Source organism: Macrobrachium rosenbergii, chromosome 2 (genome assembly GCF_040412425.1).
Source record: "Macrobrachium rosenbergii isolate ZJJX-2024 chromosome 2, ASM4041242v1, whole genome shotgun sequence".
Lineage (NCBI taxonomy): Eukaryota > Metazoa > Arthropoda > Malacostraca > Decapoda > Palaemonidae > Macrobrachium > Macrobrachium rosenbergii.
The window spans coordinates 39708013-39728012 of record NC_089742.1 but is presented as its reverse complement, the minus strand read 5'-3'; the positions used below and the strand labels follow the sequence as shown (position 1 = coordinate 39728012).

Here is a 20000-nt window from a genome sequence, read left to right as displayed (position 1 = left end):
TATGTGTGTATAATGTGCTTTTATTTATGTAAGTTCACACGCCTCAAAATATATGAAAATTGAATAACAACTTCTGATTTTGCAAGGTCCTAACGTTTATAAATTAGGAAACTTTCTTGATCCACCAATTTAAATGTGACGGGAAAGGCGGATAAGTGAAAGTTGTCGTTGTGTAAATTTGGTTTTTCTAAGTTATTCATCTTTATTCATATTGTTTTGACGCTCAGTAGTCTTTTCAAAAACTCTCTCTCTCTCTCTCTCTCTCTCTCTCTCTCTCTCTCTCTCTCTCTCCTCTCTCTCTCTCTCTCTCTCTCTCTCTCTCACTTTACGCTTCAAAATTATTTAATCTCCCGAGAATATAGAGTACCAAAGCCATGAATTTCTCATTCTCGAAGAAGAAGGTTCGACCTTTACAATCTTGGTCGGTCGCTTAGCGGTTTCATCCTGAATTCGGAGGCGGTAATAACACGCATTTACAGAAATATATTTTTTTTCCACTTCTGTATGTCAGTGAATGGTAATAATAATAATAAAAAAAATACTGGGTAGTATGATCGCTAGGGAGACGGCTATTCAATGTTGTTACCCTGAGGAGGTCAGGGCGACCCCCCAAAACCAGGTCAGTGCACGGCGCCGGAGTTAAGTTAGGAGATAATGTCTGGTTAGATCAGGACACGGCATTCAAGGAAAGGTTAGGATTTCTCACACCTATCCCTGTCTCCCTACTCTGCACCCGCTCCAAAGTACTTAATGTAGCACGAGTCTTAAACTGGAGAAACAAATCTACTGTTATGTAACTGTCCAAATATATTTCTAAATATATTTGTACAATTACATGACTGTGGATTTGTATCTTGATAATAATTTCATTAACAGAACGTGAAGCAGTTGATAATGTTTCAAGAAACTCAACCCAGACTAACTAGCAAAGACCCCTTAGTTGACCAAATGAGGATGGGGCCCCAAACACACACCAACCCACCGAGTTTCCATAAAAATGGGAAAACTGAATCCTAATAATAGTGAGGGAAAGACTGATAAATAAGTTACAAAGGAATTATGTACAACGCTGTATGGTTTCCAAAGAACCGTATTTCACTGACAGCTAAGAAAGTCGATCTAACGGTCAAAAAGCAACTTCTGTCTCTGTAAGCGTCAGGCTTGCTCTGGTAGAGTATGTTATCTCTCTCTCTCTCTCTCTCTCTCTCTCTCTCTCTCTCTGCCAGTGTCGGGCTTGCTTTGGTGGTGTGTCTACTTTGACATGGCAAAAGTCATGAGACTCATGCATCAGAAACAGTCTCTCTCTCTCTCTCTCTCTCTCTCTCAGATTTACGAGGAAAATAAGTTTTATCACACTACGTAGCAACACTTCCCGCATTAAATCATGCAAAGATAATGCTGCCAATAAATACAGGTGGTCCCCCACGGATGCATTATCTTAGCTTCCTTTCCCCTGATACCAAGGGTAACGCTTTTATCATACTAATCATGGGAGGTTTGCAACAGGTTCAGTAATTGCATGCTAGGGGGAGAGAAAGAAAAGAGAGAGAGAGAAGCCGCTGTAGCACACTGTTAGAGGATGGTTTTTCTTTTGTTTTATTCCCTTCCTTGGCGGGGCTTGCTACGGGTTAGATCTCGGTAATAATGATATTATATATATTAATATAACCATCTCATATATATATATATATATATATATATATATATATATAACACATTTTTACGTTATGCAAAACAATTGTAAATATTTAATAGAGAACATCTGCTATCACGCTAAGACCGCACGTCTTTTGTGCTCTGCTAGTTTCTTGGTGCTCGAGCACCAATATTCTGCGAAGGCGCCGCTGTATTACGTTGCCCGATATCAGTGTCTTCTGTTCCTGTTCCCTGTGGTGCAAAGCTGTCGAACAGTCTTCGTGGTAGTGAGGAATAATAGTACTATCTTCGTAGTAGTAAGAAACCTTAGTACTATCTTCGTGGTAGTAAGGAATATTTGTACCGTCTTCGTGGTAGTAGTGAATATTAGTACTATCTTTGTGGTAGTAATGAATATTAGTACTATATCTTCGTGGTAGTAAGGAATATGAGTGCTATCTTCGTGGTAGTAATGAATATTAGTACTATCTTTGTGGTAGTAAGAAATATTAGTACTATCTTCGTGGTAGTAAGGAATATTAGTACTATCTTCGTGGTAGTAAGGAATATTAGTACTATCTTCAAGTAAGGAATATTCATTTCTCTTATATGGAATAATTAGTACTATCTTCATGGTAGTAAAAATATTAGTACTATCTTCGTAATAAATAGGTTACTATCTTCCGTGGTATTAATAAATATTAAGTATATCTTCTTCGGTATTAAAGAATAGTATAATATTTGTATCTTCTATTTCTTACTATTTATATTTTTTATTATTTATTTTTAATTTATTTATTTAGTTATTTTTGTTTATTACTATATATTCGTGGTATTAATTTATATTTATTTGTTAATTTTTATCTATTTATTTTTACTTCGTTAATTTTATTCATTTATTTTTTTATGTATTTATTTTTACATTTGTTTGTTTATTTGTTTTATTTATTTATTATTGTTACTAATTTATTTATATTTTATTTGTTTATTTATTTTTTTTATTTATATCTTATTTACTTGTATTTACATTTTATTTAATTATTTTTAATTTATTTATTTCTGTTCCGTATTTACGAGAAATTAATCGTATAAGTAATTCTGTTGCATTTTATACAATAGGCCGTAGTTCATTTTATAGTCACATCAAATCATTTTTACCCATAAGTAACTAGTTCAATCAAAATGCATGTTTTAATCTTTGGCTTTTGACCGCTTGGGTATCGCCAAAAGTGAAGGGTGTAAATAAGAGTTGTGCTTATCAACAGCTACGTAATTTCCTGTCATTTAAGACTGGTTGTTTACTCTGTGCTATCAGAAATTACACCTGTGTAGATTATGAATTCAGAAATTGTGTTCAACACGCGTGCACTTTTTCTACGAAACTGTTTATTTATTTATATACATATTTTTTTGAGAGGTACAGAATCCATTAGAGGTGTTTATGGGTCAGTCCCCCGAAACACGCACACACATTTTCCCACTAGAAAGCGCAGCTCCACAAAAAGTTTAACCCTTTCATTGGTCATCTAGCATATTAGGATCAGTTTGTTTACCCCATACCTTCTTCATTTCCATCTGTGACCAGCTACAGTCACCCGGAGTACTTGGTATTAAATTCACCGCTTAGGTCAACAACTGTGTTTTAACAGGAGGTGCCTGTAGCGTCCGTCGTGTCCAAGAAATCAACTCTGATCCTCTGTTAATTTAAGGTTCGTGGATGTTATCGTGAAAGGTGGATATTGTAAGTTTCTGTTGTATGTTTTTACACGTAAACGTGTAACGCTGTCGCTAGTTACTTTTTACATTTTGCGAAGGGGAGGATAAATCACAAGGTGAAGCCTTTGTCTCGTTTAGATATCTGTGATTGATCTCTTCCAAATGCAGATGTACGCTGAGTGGTACAGCTGTTTCCTGCCTGTTGTATGTCCACAGTTCGTTCAACCGAAAGGGTATCTGTTAATGAAAGGGGAGAAAGCTCCGTGTGTTAATTCAAAACACTTGCATCAGGAGCCTCTTTAGCCACGGCTAGGAAAAGTGTACACATAAATGAGTGAGTCGGTTTTAGCTGAATTTCTTATGAAGCTTATGATTCGAGAGTCGAGATGCTTTATTTTTTATTTTAATAACAGAAATGTTTTTTGCTTTGCTTTAGTTGTGAATTTGATCACCTTAAGATCTTTTTTTAAGAAGTTAATATATATAGTTTATATATATATATATATATATATATATATATATATATATATATATATATATATATATATATATATATATATATAAAATATATACATACACACATATATATATATATGTGTGTGTGTGTATCAAATTACTCGTTAGGGGCTTCAATACAGACGGGGATGTTTTGATTCCAGATTTTGAATTTACATTGTACTACTAAGCTTTCTGAGACGCACAGTCTCCGTCTTCAGGTACAGTGCACTATATACACAGTAAAGTTGTGGCTTGTGATTATATATATATATATATATATATATATATATATATATATATATATATATATATATATATATATATATATATATATATATATAATATATAATTGCCATATATTGTATAAATTTTCATGATATTGCTCATAAACAATCTAAGGATTTTTTTATTTAAGAGGGACATCGAAAAGTATTTCTAAAGGCAAAACTATAGTATAAACTGAATCATTTTCAGCATTTGAATTATTTATCTAGACCTTTACACAAAATAGGTGTTGCCTCGAAATATTAAGTAGATATTTCGAAAAAGTACTGTATTTTGGTTATACCTCACTTGGAACATTTGAGGCATCTAAAGTCACTGAACTCTCACTCTCTCTCCCTCATTAAAGCCTTCGTTTTGAACTAAAACTTTTATAATTTAATTTACTATCTTCTGAAAACTGGTTGTTACAGTTCCTGTTGACTAGCAAATGTCAGAATTCCTAATGTGAGACGCATAAAACTGTCTGCATTTTCCTCATTAAAGATCAGAAGTGCCAAAGGTTGGAATACTTTTTAAGGGGTTTTATTGCCCCATTATTCCTTAGCACTGCTGCTGCTAGGCCAATTTATCTTGAGATCAGTATCATTTGTTTAGGTTAATTAAATACCTCGTATTTTGAGTGGTCCAGGTTCATGACTTGACTCTGTGATTTTCGTTTTCTTTTCTTTTCTTATCTAGCTCTAGTTCAGCTGTAATCATTTGAAGAAATGCTGCAAGTTTAGAAGGCCTTGTTCAGCAATATGACTATAGCCTCTCGCTGTTAAAGCTACTGCTTTATTTCAGTTAAAATGTAAAAAATTTAAACCTGAATGTTATTTGTATGCTATAGTAAGATTTTAATTACTTGACATATGAGTTCACATTAAAGTATCATTGGTTTTACGTCGGATTCGCCCTTTATTTGGTTGCATGCATGAGAAGGTCTGTCCAATTTCTGGTTTTGTGCAATGCCAAAAATCCTTTAAGCATGATGTGCATTTCTTGCTTGAAGTCCCATCTGGGTTAAGCTCTCTTCTATGGTTAGCATCCTGCTGTTTCCTTGTTTACCAAACGTCCTGATTGATTGCTCCTAAACCCTTTGTAGGAAAGTATTATATTTTAGGCTCTCCTTGCTGTGAATCACTCCTAAAGATTCAAAGGACTCTGAAAATGAAGGTCTGGTTTAGAGGGCAGATGAAGTTATAGTTGGTATAGTATTATTTTTACAGATAAATTTCCACATTGATCAATTTTTTTTTTTTTATAAATTTGAACATTTAATTCACAGATCTATAATTAAAAACACTAACCTTGCATTTTAAATCAAAATAATTACTTTGTAGCATCAGGATTTTTAGACATTTTATACCAGAAGTATTGTGTATGTTATCAGGAGATGCATGATGGATTTGAAACAGAATTTGCTGCAATTGATGTAGAGATGCCAGACATCTATAACATTCTTGATATGCTGTAGGGTTCATATATGCATCTACTTCAACTTTGCAATATGTGCTTGTGTATTATAAATGTCTTTATATTAGTGTTAGCTGTATTACAGTAAGTAAATGTTAACTTGCAGCTTGGTAATGAATCAGGTGTTATGACATGTTTTAGGAGTATAGTATTTTTGTAGGAGTTGACAGAATACAAGATCAAGAATGTTGGTATTAAAATGACCCTTGGATATGAAGAAAGTTCTAGTAAATACACAACAGGTATTAGTTTTCTTTGAAGACAGATTGTACAGGTATGTATCATTCAACATCTTGCCAAATACCGTCCAACCTTGTTAACTTGTGGCCTTAAGAATTATAACTGGAAATATAATCTGTATTAAGTACCAACACTAGAAATAGCAGCTGTAAGAAGTAGCAAAGCAGGCAATAGGTATTGTTTCCAATAAAAACACTACAGCTCTGCCTAACTTGTGTTTTATTTAAAAAAAAACTATTATTTTATATAAAACTTTGAAAACAAATTTGATTTTTATAAAAGATAAGAATTATTGTATTGTGCTGCAAACACAATGGAAGAGAGTAGGTCAATCCAGGTCACATGTGACCTAGGTATAGAGTTAGGATTTTGTTTTTCAGAGACAATTCAATAACAGCAAAAGTGAGGTAAGCGCAGATTACTCCATGTAGGTTCGTATATTAGGAAAATTAAACATTTTTAATTTGATATTATTGTGCACTATGTGAAAGTATTAAAACTGCTTATAACTAAAGGTCTCTAATACTATGGCAGAGCAGCCTAAACTGACTGTGGTAGTGTTCAGACAGTGCCCAATCCCATTTAAATGTGGTTTCACTGAATGTAACATGAACATTATGCTGTGCAAACGTGTATAAAGGGTTTATACAGAAGTAACTACACAGTATAATGAGAGGAATTTGGGAAATGTTAAGACAGTACTGAGATGGATTAATTTTGATCACTGGTGAATTGTGAGTAATTTGATGGTCATGAAAATGCTTAAATGCTCTTTGACTGTAGAATACGTTGAGATTTTATGTAAATGGTAGTATGAAGATTTGATAAGGAAAAAATACTACTGGAAATTTGAAAGAAACTTCATATATATGCAATCTTGAGCCATGATCTAGGTCATAATTTTAAAGGTTGCTTCAATAGAAATAATTAAGAGTACTCTCAGTCAGCAATTTGGAGGTAATCATAGTTGAATTTTGACCATCCAGTTTTTACTATGGGAAGAGGAATGAAGTATGTAAGAGTTTCTAGATAATACCTCCATTATATCATTGTATGTACTTAAGTATACTTTAGTACCTTCATTTCAGTAAACACTGAATAACATTACACTTGCAACTTCCCACTCCATTTTTCTTTGATTAAAAGGCATCAGTGTCCTTAACTCATGAAAATATAATAAAAAAATAAAATATGTCATGATTGGTAATGAGAAGTATTAAAAATTCCATTGGTAATTTCATTTTTTTTTTATTTTTGGTTTCAGATGCTCCTGCAGAAATGGTGAGGTTGGGGATAGCAACAGGCTCTCGGGGACCCAGTGGGGAGAACACTGGTCACCGGGGTGTAGTTTCCGCAGACCAACACCATTATCCTTATCCAGTAATAAGAACTGAGGGTGAAACCCACCAGGCACAGCAAATTATCTTGAATCCATCACAAAGTTCTCCACTGCAGCTTCGAATAGATAATCAGTATGAAAATATTTTGCCACCTGACACAAGGATATCTCCACTTCGTTCTCGAAATGAAGTTTCACTCTCATCCGCATCAGTTTCTCCTGTTGCTTCTAGTAGCAGCAGCAACATTGTTGCCATGCCAAGCAAATCTCATATATCTGGATGGCCAAAAGCAGTCCGTGATTCTGGTGAAAGTGTAATTAGATCTCAGAAACGTACTTACAGAGAAACTGAAGACACACCTGAAGGTCATGAAACTTATACAAAAGACGTAAAATGGTGCCCCATGTGCCGATCTCCAGTTCACCCTGGTGCAGTACATCATTGTCCTGCAACTGTGCAACATGGGATCAACTTCTATGGCCGAGGTGGCCTAAAAGACAAAGGTTATGATAAATATAGTGTTCCAGATCACCATGGAAGTTCCCACACATCCTCTTATTCTGATAATATTCACCATAGCATGACTGGGGTAGAAGAAGGGTTGAATTTCAGCAACCGAGTCTCTGGGTTGCGAGTGCCAGTAGTATCAGTCAGTCCTCATTCCATCAGTCCTGGCACTTCAAATTCACAAACCATTCCTCCAGAAGACCATAGTCCCAGTACATCTAATCCTTCAGTTTTAAAAGCATGTGGTGCTCCACCCACAGAGCGCATAGATCCTCCAAGGTCACCACGAGGCATTAGCCCAACTCGGCCATCCACCTCTTATGATGGTTCTTCTTCCATGGAGAGGCCAGGCCACAGTTCTCCTGTGTGGTCTGAAGGGAACTATGTTCCCACCTCTTCAGTGACTTCAGATAACTGGGAAACTCCAACCAGTCTTATTTCACGATTAAGTGCAAGATTAACAGCAGGGACAAATCAGGAAGACAAAGGATACAGAAACTGCCCATCACCTTCAATGAGTGAAACTAGTAGCGTTAGTATGTCCAGCAGTTACATCAGCCATCAAGAATCAACCCAGTAAGTACTTTGGAGATAAAGTTTATGTGTCCAGTATACAGATGTGTTGTAAATTATGTAAATTAATAATGCAGTCATGCTGAGGACAACCAACAACCCCGTTACTTTTACAAATGGCTCACTGTTTTTTTTTTCAGTTTAGGAATCCAGGTTATAAATCTCAGTTAAAAACAGAAGTAAATAATACATGTACTGTAATGTGATAAATGTGTTTCGGGATACAAATGTCCAAGATGGTAAATATAATCCTAAATAAATGTCTAGGGATGGATTTAACAAGTCTCTCCTGTCCAAGTCTGTAATGACTACAGTACTAACTAGTTGAAGGTTCCCATTCTCATCACTTGTGAAACTCGATTATCATTGAGTACTAAGTCTCTTTTTTCAGCATTTGAACACCACATCTCTCTGTTGGCCTCTCATTTATGGGGAAGGCACTTTCGCTGTTAGTATTTTACCTGGATGTTTTAAAGCCAGGATGGCCTCAAACCATGGAGAGGTATTTCAGTTTAACCTGACTTGGGAATATGTTATTGATCTCAGTCCTCGATAACAGCTGGTCCTACATAAACCATCACTATAATGGCTTGGTGAACTTTTTTACTACACTGAAACTGCAAAAAAATCTAATGTGTGGTTTGTCATAGGGCCTGTGAGGGTAACTTTTCAAATCGGCCGAATTGTTGCTCATTCCATATAAGGTGGTTGGAGGGGTCTAGATACCATTTGCTAATTAGCCAACATTTTGATGGTGAGCCCACACACAGTAGTGTTTTCAGGTTTGGATGGAGAGAAAAAGAAGACTGGAGTCAGGTATCAGTAGCTTGAACTGTTGCATTAAGGATGAGTGCTGTTTAAAAAAAAATCAATTACTCAAAACAAAAGCTGAGAAGTTAGTTTTAATTAAACTTCTTAATCTTTGTATGCCACAATCTCAGGTTTGTTTGACAGGGCTGCTTATATACTTAAAACTAATATTAATGCATGGTGGCACCCTCCTTCCTTATGGAGCCCCATCATGCATTGGGCTGAAATTCCATTTGTCACTTTTTGTTTGGTAACAGAGTTCCATTCATTCCTCTCCTTCTTTCTTAATTTAAAAAGACACTAGTGATCTTTTATGTTGTTCTTTTAAGATTTAGTGTAAAGAACTCAATGAAACGCACTTTCATTTGTTTACTTTGTTTTCACAGATATAAAGTACAGGTATTTGTGTTTTATTTGGACAGCCAACTCCATCAACATTTCAAACCTCCTTTGTCATCATATGCATATACCGGTATTTAGTAATTCTGCTTGTGGAGACTATAATTTTGTATTTTACACATGCTTGTGTGCATTGAGGACCCAGGGTCTCCTAACTGAAATTTTACAATTGTACTGTGTGTGTGGAGGAGTATTAATTACTTTTTGTTACTGGTATTCTTGACTATACTACAGATTATTAATATAATTTTGCAAGTTACTTTTGTTGTTTTGTAAAGTAAAGCTATCTTTGTATCTTGGGCAGCTACTACTTTATCACCTGTTACTGCTGTAAGCATAATATTATTGTTTTATACAATATCTCTCTGAAGGTACATCTGTAGTAGCTGTTAATCGGTATTTTCTGGAAGCATTTACGTTTACAAATACTTGCTGTATTTTATAATTGTGCATATGTACTGAACCATTGCATTATTTATGTAATGAAATTATTGCAGGTTACTGTGTATTTCTTTAGTGACTAAGGATACTGATGAAGGCTCCCTTCAAGACAGATGTTTTTTATAGTTATCCTAAAAAGCTGGAAATTTGTCATCTTTTGTGTGAAAGGTTGCACATTTCCTGATGCCCATCAGTCAAAGAAGTACTGAACCTGAAGTTTATTTGGAAGTGTATCCATCATTTCTTGGCAGGGTGGTTACTTTAGTTTCTTCATGGCTCTTCAAGTTTCTACTAGAATAATAAACCTTCAGTTGTCCACTTATTCAAGAGGACACAACCTTCACTGGTTGGTGGACAACTTGCATTTCCAAAGTTAGCCAGATTTTAATAGACTTTTCCAGTGGCTGATGAATCTAGTGAAGGGGTCTTTACTTGAGTTTGTACCAGATGAGATAGTTTCATCAGCTCACAACATATAAGAAGGCAGGGGGAGTATGGGACTGTATGAAGAACAGCTTGTCTAAGGATAAGTCTGGGCAGTCCACAAATAACAGTACCCTTGGTTACTGACATGCAAATGTAAGCCTGGGGAGAACAAACTAATTGCTGTATGACACATAGACTTACAGGATTAGATTACCTCTTGCCTCCATCTCTTGATGGAGGGAGCTGATGAAGGCTGAGTCAAGGAGAATGAAGTTAATTGCAAGTATTGATTTTCCCAGATTTTCCTTGATGCTCCCTAGAGACTTGCGTCCCTGCATTACCCACTCTACAAGTAGAAATGCTGGTTCTTAATAACGGAGTCAATGTAAGATGACGTAGGTGCCGTATTTAAGATAATTCTCACTTTACTGTTGTGGAACCTTTGAAAGGAGCTCTACAAAACTTAGGGTAGTCCTTCTCAGATCGTGCTTTGCATATTCCACGATAGTGAAAAAGCCTTTTAGGCTTCCGTCTAAGTGATTCATAGAAGTCATGTTCTAGGTAAGGAGGAATTCATGGCAGTGTTGTCACTGCACTACTTTTTTGACAGACTTCTTAAGACAGTAAGACATCCTTATTTGGATTGTGAGAACACATGTACCTAAGGACAGGATTATACAGACCCATGTCTTCCAGATTTTTCATCTCATCAGTGTTTCAGTAAGATCACCAAGAATATAATTATTCAGTTTCAGAGCAGGATTTAAGATTTACTAAGGTTACATATATAGAAGTTACACACCAGGCCTTACCTACCTTTGAAATCTTAATACTGATAACTTGAATTGTTAGTGCACCTTACATACCATACAACATAAGGTATAATCCCACGTGACCTTTTTGCCAAAAAAATCCTAGTAGATAAAGTTACAGTATCCAAGATCATCAGTTGGATGACAAATTTGTGGTGCTAGGAACATACAAACAAAATTTAAAATACAGTCATTTTCATATTCTAAAAATACAAATATGATTACAGTATTTGTCAGGGAGTATCCTCATAGCATCAGTATGTTTTTCTCGTCTATATAAGCTGTAAAGGGCAGTGACTTGGCTTGGCAGGTGAGGACGACGATTGTCATGCTTTCCCTTTATGCCATGGGTTTGTGATTCAGTGTATGTTTGGGCTAATGTGCCCACAAACCATTCAAGCAAGAGGTTTGTATTTCTGGAACATATTTGAAAAATTACTTTTAAAGTCTAGCAACAAAATATTTTTGTCATAGTTTTGTTATCTGGGAATGTTAGTAATTAATTATTTTTAGGAAGTTAGGTTAGTATAATTAAACAGAAAATCTCAGTGATTCTTCATAAAGCTAGAAGCGCTGTCTTATTTCAAACTTTACAAATTAATGCAGATTGTCAGAAGAATAACCTTCACTTTTTTAGATTAACTCATTGTTTTATGGTTTTCACAGTTGTAGAAGTTTTGACAAATTCACTTGGTTTCATAGTAATCAATTTTTTCATTTTGGATATGTTATATTTTATTAGTATATGCTAAAACAGTCATCCTTTTTTTTAAGCATATTATACCATGCATAACACACATACAGATGAAAGGTCTTCAGTTTTATAGTGTAAAATACTTTTGGATAAACATATTCCCCTAAAAAATTCAACATACTAGGAAAAAGGTTTGATGGTAAGGGAGGTAAATACTAGTAAAGTTTCACTAGGAAATTCTCCTTGTAGGGATATGTACTACAATTACTTTTCATTTTAAATTAAAAGTTCTATAGTATCTGTGGTTAATTATTTTTTAATTTGTTTTGCCTCTTATTTGGCTTTGAGCCATAAAAATGGCTTTCTGTTGAAAGTGTGATTGCATGCTTTGAGTTCCCTGTAGCTAATGGACATCTATCATAGTCTTTGATGCGGCATCTGCCATGATCTTTATTTTAACTGTACCCTACGATCCTTTCTGCTTATTAGCAGCCAATAGTTGTGACTGCTGTATGTGGTGGAGAGTCAAATTAAAGGCTTTTTTTTTTATTAGAGAATTCATGTTTAAAAAATGCTGTCACACAAGAACGTTATCCCAAAACATTTTTGTGCAGTGCTGTACGTTTTAACAGTGCACTAGTACTGTACCTCTTTTTAATAGGTCCACATATGCTAAGTTCCACTTTCTAACAGACCCAGGCTTCAATATTTAATTCACAGATTGGCTTTGCTTGGCACAAATTTTCTTTGGTTACTGCAGTGGCTGAAGCTTTTATGCTGGACAAAAAATTAATCCATCCTATGTCTACATCTGTGTGGATGGTCTTAAGAGTCATGCACTTCCTTTGTTGTTTCTCTAGTGTTAATGCACACAGACTTAATATGTTGGTGATTTGTACCATTAGGCCCTGCAAAGAAAAGCCTAAAAGAAATACATTTCATGTATGTGTTTTTTGAAAAGTTGTGTACCTATTGAAGAAATAGCAAACTTCCATTAATTATGTTTCTAAGTCACTTAAATTTCACAAAAAGTTTAAAATGTTGAAATACTTACATTCCAAATACAAAAGCTAAGAATTCTAATTAATTTTCTTATATATAAGAACATATAAGATATTTCTGAAGATTAATAGATTATTAGAATCAATATCAGAAATAGGGTATTTCTTAATTTAGTAGCAGAGCTTAACTAGTTAACCATAGCCCATTCTGGAAAACAATTTCATATTGAATTTAGCTGGTAATGGACACATTTAAACGGCTTGAATATCTGCAGAAGTAGTTGCTTGTGTTTAGGTATTTGATACCTTCATATAATTAAAAAAAAAAAATTGAGGTTCAGATATGAGGGTGTTGATGACATCAGTTGACAAAATGAGATGTAATAATAATGCAACTTTTTTCATAACTACAGTAAAACTTTTCTCAATTTTTTTATATTGATCTGAGGTATTAGAAATAAAAGGTTTCAAAAGTGTCTATTAAGTAGAAAAGTGGAAGGTGAACTATTAAATGTTTGAGATAGCCATTCATTATTCATGTTTGAAAGATGCATTATTAATTTTGGTCATACTAAAAACAAAAAACTAGAAATGCACTAGTAACAGGAATAAAAGAGACAGTATAATATCAGATATGGTTGATGCAGCTAACTCTTTCACTAGGTAGTTGTGGTTATATTACAGCCCATGCATGGTAAAGAAATTTGCAATGCCATGCTGATCTAGTTTCCAGAGAATTATTACTGCATTGCTCTGTTTTTAGTTTTCATTTAGTACAGTATGCTAATTGATGTTGAACTTTTTTCAGGCCTTATGACCCTTTTAATATGGCCCACCAAGAACTTGTAGAAGAGTATTCAAAGACCAATGGTCCTCCTGATGTCTGCAGACTAAGTACAAAAGCTCACATGACAGAAAAACCAAAAGCAAGACCAAGTCAGAAACGAGGAAGACGGTACACAAGTAGTGAAAGCACATCTTCGGACATAAATGTAGGAGACTTGAGTCTTCAAGGGTCACAAGACTCTGATTTAGAAGACAACTGCTCTAGTGGTTACTTAGATGAAAATGGGAAATTGCCAGACCTTGACACCCTCCTCAAATATATAAGGGAACCTGACCTTTCTCCTTATTCTCTGGATAAATCATCAATTGAGAAGTTTTTAGAGCCACATGAAATTGGGCACATTAATCATCTCATTAAAAGTGTGTCTGATGCCATGTTAACTATATCTCTTCCTGAGACTTTATATAAAAGTAAAGGATTTACTCCTTTAGACTACATGGATATTCATTTGAATTGTGTCTTACGTCATTTTTTCTTTGTTTTTAAGAATGAAGATTTTTTGAATTTAGTAATGCATGACCAGATTGCATTACTCGATGGATGTACACTGCGTGCCATACAGTGCACTAGTTTATATTTATTCAATAAAGATGCTGGGTGTTGGCACATTCCAGGAGGAACTAATAAAGCCAACCATCCTGTAATACACGTTTCAGACTTGATGCAAGTATTCCCGCAATCCTTTGTTACTAGAACTTATGAATTACACTGCGTTGCTGCAAAATTAGGATTTGACTGGCCAATGGGTGTCATAGCAAGTTGTATCCTGATGTATACACCATTAAAAAGAGTAATTCAAGAAATGGAGAAAATTGATGTTCTTAGAAACAAGTATGTAAATCTACTGCTGAAGTACATTACATGGAAGCATGGGACATATAATGCCTCATTGTTATTCCCAGAAATATTGAAACTTTTGGATGCATTGTTGCTTCATGTTGAGGACTTTGCTTCAATTACATTAAAATTAAATGAAGAAGAAGTAATTGCTGTAGAGGAGAGATTAGCAACACTTACAATTTCCCAGATGGCTCCTTATGGAGGTCAGTCAAGCAAGTTCAAGGAAAAAGTTGCATCATGGTCTACCTTGGACTGTGTGAAACTTGGAGATATACAAAAACGACTTTGTATGGCCATGCACATGAGCATGATGGAATCTACTGCTCCACATTACTCGAGTAACTCAGTTTTTTATGGATCAGGAGTGTCCCAGGATGATCAGATAATTACCCAGTGTAGAACAGTGCCCCAGTTGATGCCTCCATCAGGAATGGAATGCTCTGAAGATAGGACTTTAGAACGAAGTGCTTACCTTGGTTCAAAAATGTTGCATCAGAATAAAGAGATGCGAGGTATTAGTGCTCTGGCTCATAAAGATTTAATGTTGCTTAGAAAATTTTTGGAAGAAGTGACAAACAGAGAAGGTACTTTGGTAGTGCAAAACATCAAAGAAAAAATGGATTCTAACCAAATAAAGAAAATCATTAATAAACTTTGTTCTTAACACACTGCCATAGTTTTTATTACTTATTAAGTTGATATAGTGTACAGTACCTGTATTTTTTAAAACCTGCTCAAATTTATCTAAAATGTACATAATATTATTGTACCTGCCCATAACCTAGTGAAATGTGCAGTATAGAAAATTTTACTGAACATATAAAATTATAAAAAAAAAATATGGTATTTATTGTTGAAAAACTAGAGAATTAATATAAAGTGCCTAAAAGTTTCTTTTTTATATGTACTGTGATTTTTCATGGAATTGCTCATGTTAGTATCATGTGTATTTTCCACTTGTAGTGTTTCAAAAAGTAAAATGTACTACTGGAAGTTATGGTACACTTATGGGCTTTCTAAATGTGTCTTGTCCATGAAATGGCGCCCCCCTTTATGGGACAACCTTTAAAGAGTATAGCACAATCCTTGTCAAATGAATTTTCATTATTATCATGACCTATATGTACACAGTTTTTGTTTTCAAAAATTTAGAAAGGTAACTATAATGTAGTTATTTTATGGTTTAACTGTAATCAGGTAAATGTAAATTTGTTATAAGCTGTTTGGTTAAACCTTGGAAATGTTTACTGACATTTTAATTTTATTATCCTTACTTTAGATTAATTATCCACAGTGCTTTATTAGAAAATTCCCCTTGTGAGGCTGGCTTTTATTAGTGCCAGAGATATTTAATGTGGTGATATTGTTTAAAATAATTTTTTATATTTTTCCCACTACAAAGTTAAACACATTTTTCTTGAATTCCCATTAGGACCTAAGTGGTATGTCCTTTGTGAATTTCTACATCTTGCTCCTAATTATTTTCCATCTACTGCCAGATCTATCATTGCTCATAACTGATTGCTCCTCTCACATATCTCTCTGGAATTTTTTTCCTTTGTGATTAGTTTATTAGTCACTACTTTTAAGAACCCCCTTCATTTTTATGATAAGTACCTATGTCTACTGTGTTAAGAAAACAAACCATACCTTGGATATATGATGTATCCTTCCACACATGCAACAGACCAGACATTTACCAACTAAACAAGAATGGTACCCAGGTGGAGATGGGGAAGAGGGGATTCCCACTCTCATCTAACCGACTTTACCTATTGTCCTTTGGCCTGTATCCAGAATAAAAAAAACTGAAGGGAAAAGAATGAAGCAGGGTGGACAAATTGGGTTGCCTCCAATATCATAGGCTATGGTTTGTATACCTAAGGAAAATACAAATTACTTTAAAAACTTGGCATTTGTTCTTACAGGGATACAAACACCAAACCTTTTGTATATGGAGACTCACTACTTAGGACACAGGTAATACATGCAGGTAGGGCTAAGCATCTTTGCAGATAAAGCAGTGTCACTGAGGGAAAAAAAAAAAGGCACTGGCACTGCTCTGCTGGCACCAAACCAAGGAGCGAGGCAATACTTCCCTGTAATCCATGCTCTGCATGTTGTGGACCAGAATCACAGACTAATTTTGGAAAACTCCGTCTCCCTCTGTGGTGGTGGTGGGAAACCATTGGTCAATAGCCATTATTTAGAATAAAAGCCTCTACCTCACCCCCCCCCACCCCCCGCCATTTCGTATGGAAGGGGGAGATGGCTCACATTCTTACTTAGTGGAACAGCTCATTCTGTCACTCAACTGTACTCAATCAGGTCCAGCTTATACTTCAGCACAAATATCAGTGTACACACCAGCTACACCCTCAAGAGCCATACACACTAGCCAAAACATTTGAATGAGCCATCAGGCACTGGAAGTAATGCTGCTTGTTGAGCTGCCACCATGGGCCCTGCTGTAAAGGTGTCGAGGGAGCTGTGCATGACATCCGTCACGCAGAATGAGGTGAAGGTAGTCATATGGCACCAGACCGTTGCCCTCATTACTTACTGGACCGAGAAGTTCTAGAGGGCCCAATACCTCTTATGCCGTGAGTACATGGGCAGATCAGAGGGTCCTCCACACAATCGGGGGACTCATACACTTCGGAAATGATTTCCCATAGCCAGAAGATGGTGTCTGGATATTTCTTGCTTGCAACATCTTGTACTCACGAAAAGGCGTTTTGCACTCTGGTCTGAGTTCTTTAGTTCCTCATTGGACGGGGTTGTTATCATTCTCAGCTAGTGCTCTAATGGGCTTTCCGTTCAATTCTCCGACCGGCCAATGAAAAAATTAAATTTATTTCTGTAATAGAAATTCAAATTCTCGTTATAATGTGGTTCGATTCCACAGCTGTAGGTCCCGTTGCTGGGTAACCAATTGTTCTGGCTGCTAGGTAACCAATTGGTTCTCAGTCACGTAAAATAAATCTAATCCTTATTGTACAGCCTAGGAGAGCTGTTAATCAGCTCAGTGGTCAAGTTAAACTAAAGGTGCTTAACTTCTGAGTGTCTTCATCCTTCTTTGTGTAACTTGTTACCTTAATTATGAACTGGGCACAGCAATATTTCGTCTGGCTCACCACCAATGAATTACTGGAGAAAGGGAATCGAGATACTCTCAAACCTTGGGTGCGAATGAGAGAGACGGAGTTGTTGACACAACTCTTTCTAGCATTAATCAGTACTAATAAAAGACGAAAACACCAAAACCCCGGTAGTGAACAACTTCACATTACACTGAAAAAGTGCAGGCCGGCAGCTCAGTATCTCTTCCGGATCTCCACCTGAAATTTGGAGGGAAGAATTGAGGAAACTCTCAACCTCGTCAGAAAAGACAAGACTTGACTACCGCTCCTACTGAGGAACGATAAATGACAACGATTTCCGCCCTACCAAAAGCTGAATGTGATACGGCAAACCAAAAGACTTCCCCTTTTATGAACCAGTAAAGAACAGTTTTAAGGGTAGACTGTCCAATAGTTGAAGTCTTGCGATACTCGCTCTTAAAAGCAAGAAAATGTCACTCGGGACTGAAGTTCCTGTAAGACACTGATTGTCCAACACTTACAGAGTAGAAAACTTCACTGAAGAAGAGAGGGCTAACCCAATTAGATAAAGACTGCTGGTAAAACGTTTAGCCTTTTGCATCACACACACTGAAAAGGGACCTGACTCTGGCTGAAAGGGAAATATGTTACCCTGGCTAGTTAAAGACTATTTAGAAGTACAAATGATGACGCTGAAGTGTAGATAATCTTATGGGTTATCTGAAAGAGTCTGGTTATTTTAATGAGATATGATTTCAGTATATTTAATAATGATTTTAGTCATATTCATTCTTATACTAAGTATATATTTTGAATATAAAATTAATATAAACTTATTTTTTGTTAGTTCTATCTAATATTCTTCATTTCGTTCACATTTTAGTAATTTAGAATTTTACTAGTATGTCATCATTCACCTATTCATTATCAATCATATCATTAATTTTATATTTCACCTTCATTCAGTAGCTGAATAATCCTGATTGGTTCTAGCACTTGGTCTTCAAGACCTAAATTTCATAATCACTCAATCAATCTCCCCCCCTCTGTGATCATAAAGGACATTACTCCTTTGATGCGCACGCACCAAAAGAACTAAGAAGTGCACAAAGAAATTCCTTGCTACCTTACAAGAAAACTCAATCTCTCAGACGCTACCGGAGAATTCCAGTGTAAAGTTGCATGAAGAGAACTGCTCAGTGGAAAAGGTAAGCAAAAGGCTGACAAGGGAAGAATGAAAGTCTTAAGGCTGTATATGAGAAATGAGTCTGCATACAGTCAACCCATGGTATTTGCAAGGGTTGGGGACCACAACTGCCCATGAATAGCTGAAATCTGCGAATACTTCAGAACCCTCTAAATATGCTTATAACTGCGTATTTTAATAGTTCAAACACCAAATATACCTTAAACTATCATCCTAAAACACTTTAATATTATTTATACATATTTTAATAGTTCAAACACCAAATATACCTTAAACTATCATCTTAAAACACTTTAATATTATTTCTAAGTCATTTTACAATATTACCCTTAAAAATATATGGGTTACAGGTATGCGTGAACACTCCTAACTGTTAATATTACAGGCAGTCCCCAGTTATCGGTGGGGTTCCGTTCCTGGCAGCGTGACGACAACCGAAAATCGCTGCTAACCGAAAATCGGCGATAATAGCACTGATCCCCGGTTAGCGGCGCCGATAACCGGTGATCAGCGCCGCCAATAAGAGGCGATCAGCGCCGATAACCGGATCGCCAGTAACCAAGGCTGCCGATAACCGGGGACTGCCTGTATTTCTAAATCATTTTACAACATTACCCTTAAAAACACATGGGTTACAGGTGCATGTGAACACTCCTGTCATTCTTACCAAGGCAAAAACTAATCAAGTTACCCCTATACTCAGGCATGCATATTTTCTTTCATAAAGTATTCAAGCCTTGCCATTTTCTTTTTAATGTATATGGGGATATTGTAGATAAAATGTAGATAGGGATAACATTTTCTGTCCCACAAGCTTTGCGTTTGGAATTTGTGCATCATTTGGTGAACGTATTTTAAGGAAAAAATACTACATTTCATTGTTATTTTTCTGTTTACATTAGTATTAATATTTGAAAATTAGTAAATAATCTTTTTATAATAAAAAATGTATTTAGTCATGTAAATGAAATGAAAATAAGCACATATTTTACATATGCTCTACGAAAAAATCCGTAAATGTAGGTGAATTTTCCGCAAATAATTTTCTACTGAAAAATGACAAATTTTTAAAGTTGCTTGCATTTTTCCTGAGGTCTTTACATATGGGATTAACTTCAAGTTAGCTGGAAATCCGGCTGTTAAACTTTTGCAAGGAGGTTCTAGTAACAA

General features: G+C 35.5%; 2 protein-coding genes across 15 annotated transcripts in view; one reads left to right on the top strand and one right to left on the bottom strand.

Moving 5' to 3' along the window:
• The window catches only part of LOC136845440 (uncharacterized), a 198595-nt gene extending 182825 nt beyond the window's left edge, over positions 1 to 15770 (top strand). For 8 of the 14 annotated variants that reach the window (XM_067115643.1, XM_067115645.1, XM_067115664.1 and 5 more), the window contains 2 exons: positions 7094 to 8252; positions 13641 to 15770. In XM_067115643.1, the coding sequence (XP_066971744.1) occupies positions 7108 to 8252; positions 13641 to 15183 (2688 nt within the window). In that variant the 5' untranslated portion in view covers positions 7094 to 7107 and the 3' untranslated portion in view covers positions 15184 to 15770. Of the gene's footprint in view, positions 1 to 1750; positions 1983 to 2165; positions 2195 to 3083; positions 3345 to 7093; positions 8253 to 13640 lie in introns of those variants that run through there. The other 6 variants (XM_067115677.1, XM_067115702.1, XM_067115689.1 and 3 more) reach the window with 6 other exon arrangements.
• LOC136845536 (ribitol-5-phosphate xylosyltransferase 1-like) overlaps positions 4947 to 20000 on the bottom strand; it is a 71964-nt gene continuing 56910 nt past the window's right edge. The window contains exon 12 of the transcript XR_010855175.1: positions 4947 to 5277. The gene's annotated coding sequence lies outside the window, so the exon portion shown is untranslated. The remainder of the gene's footprint in view (positions 5278 to 20000) is intronic.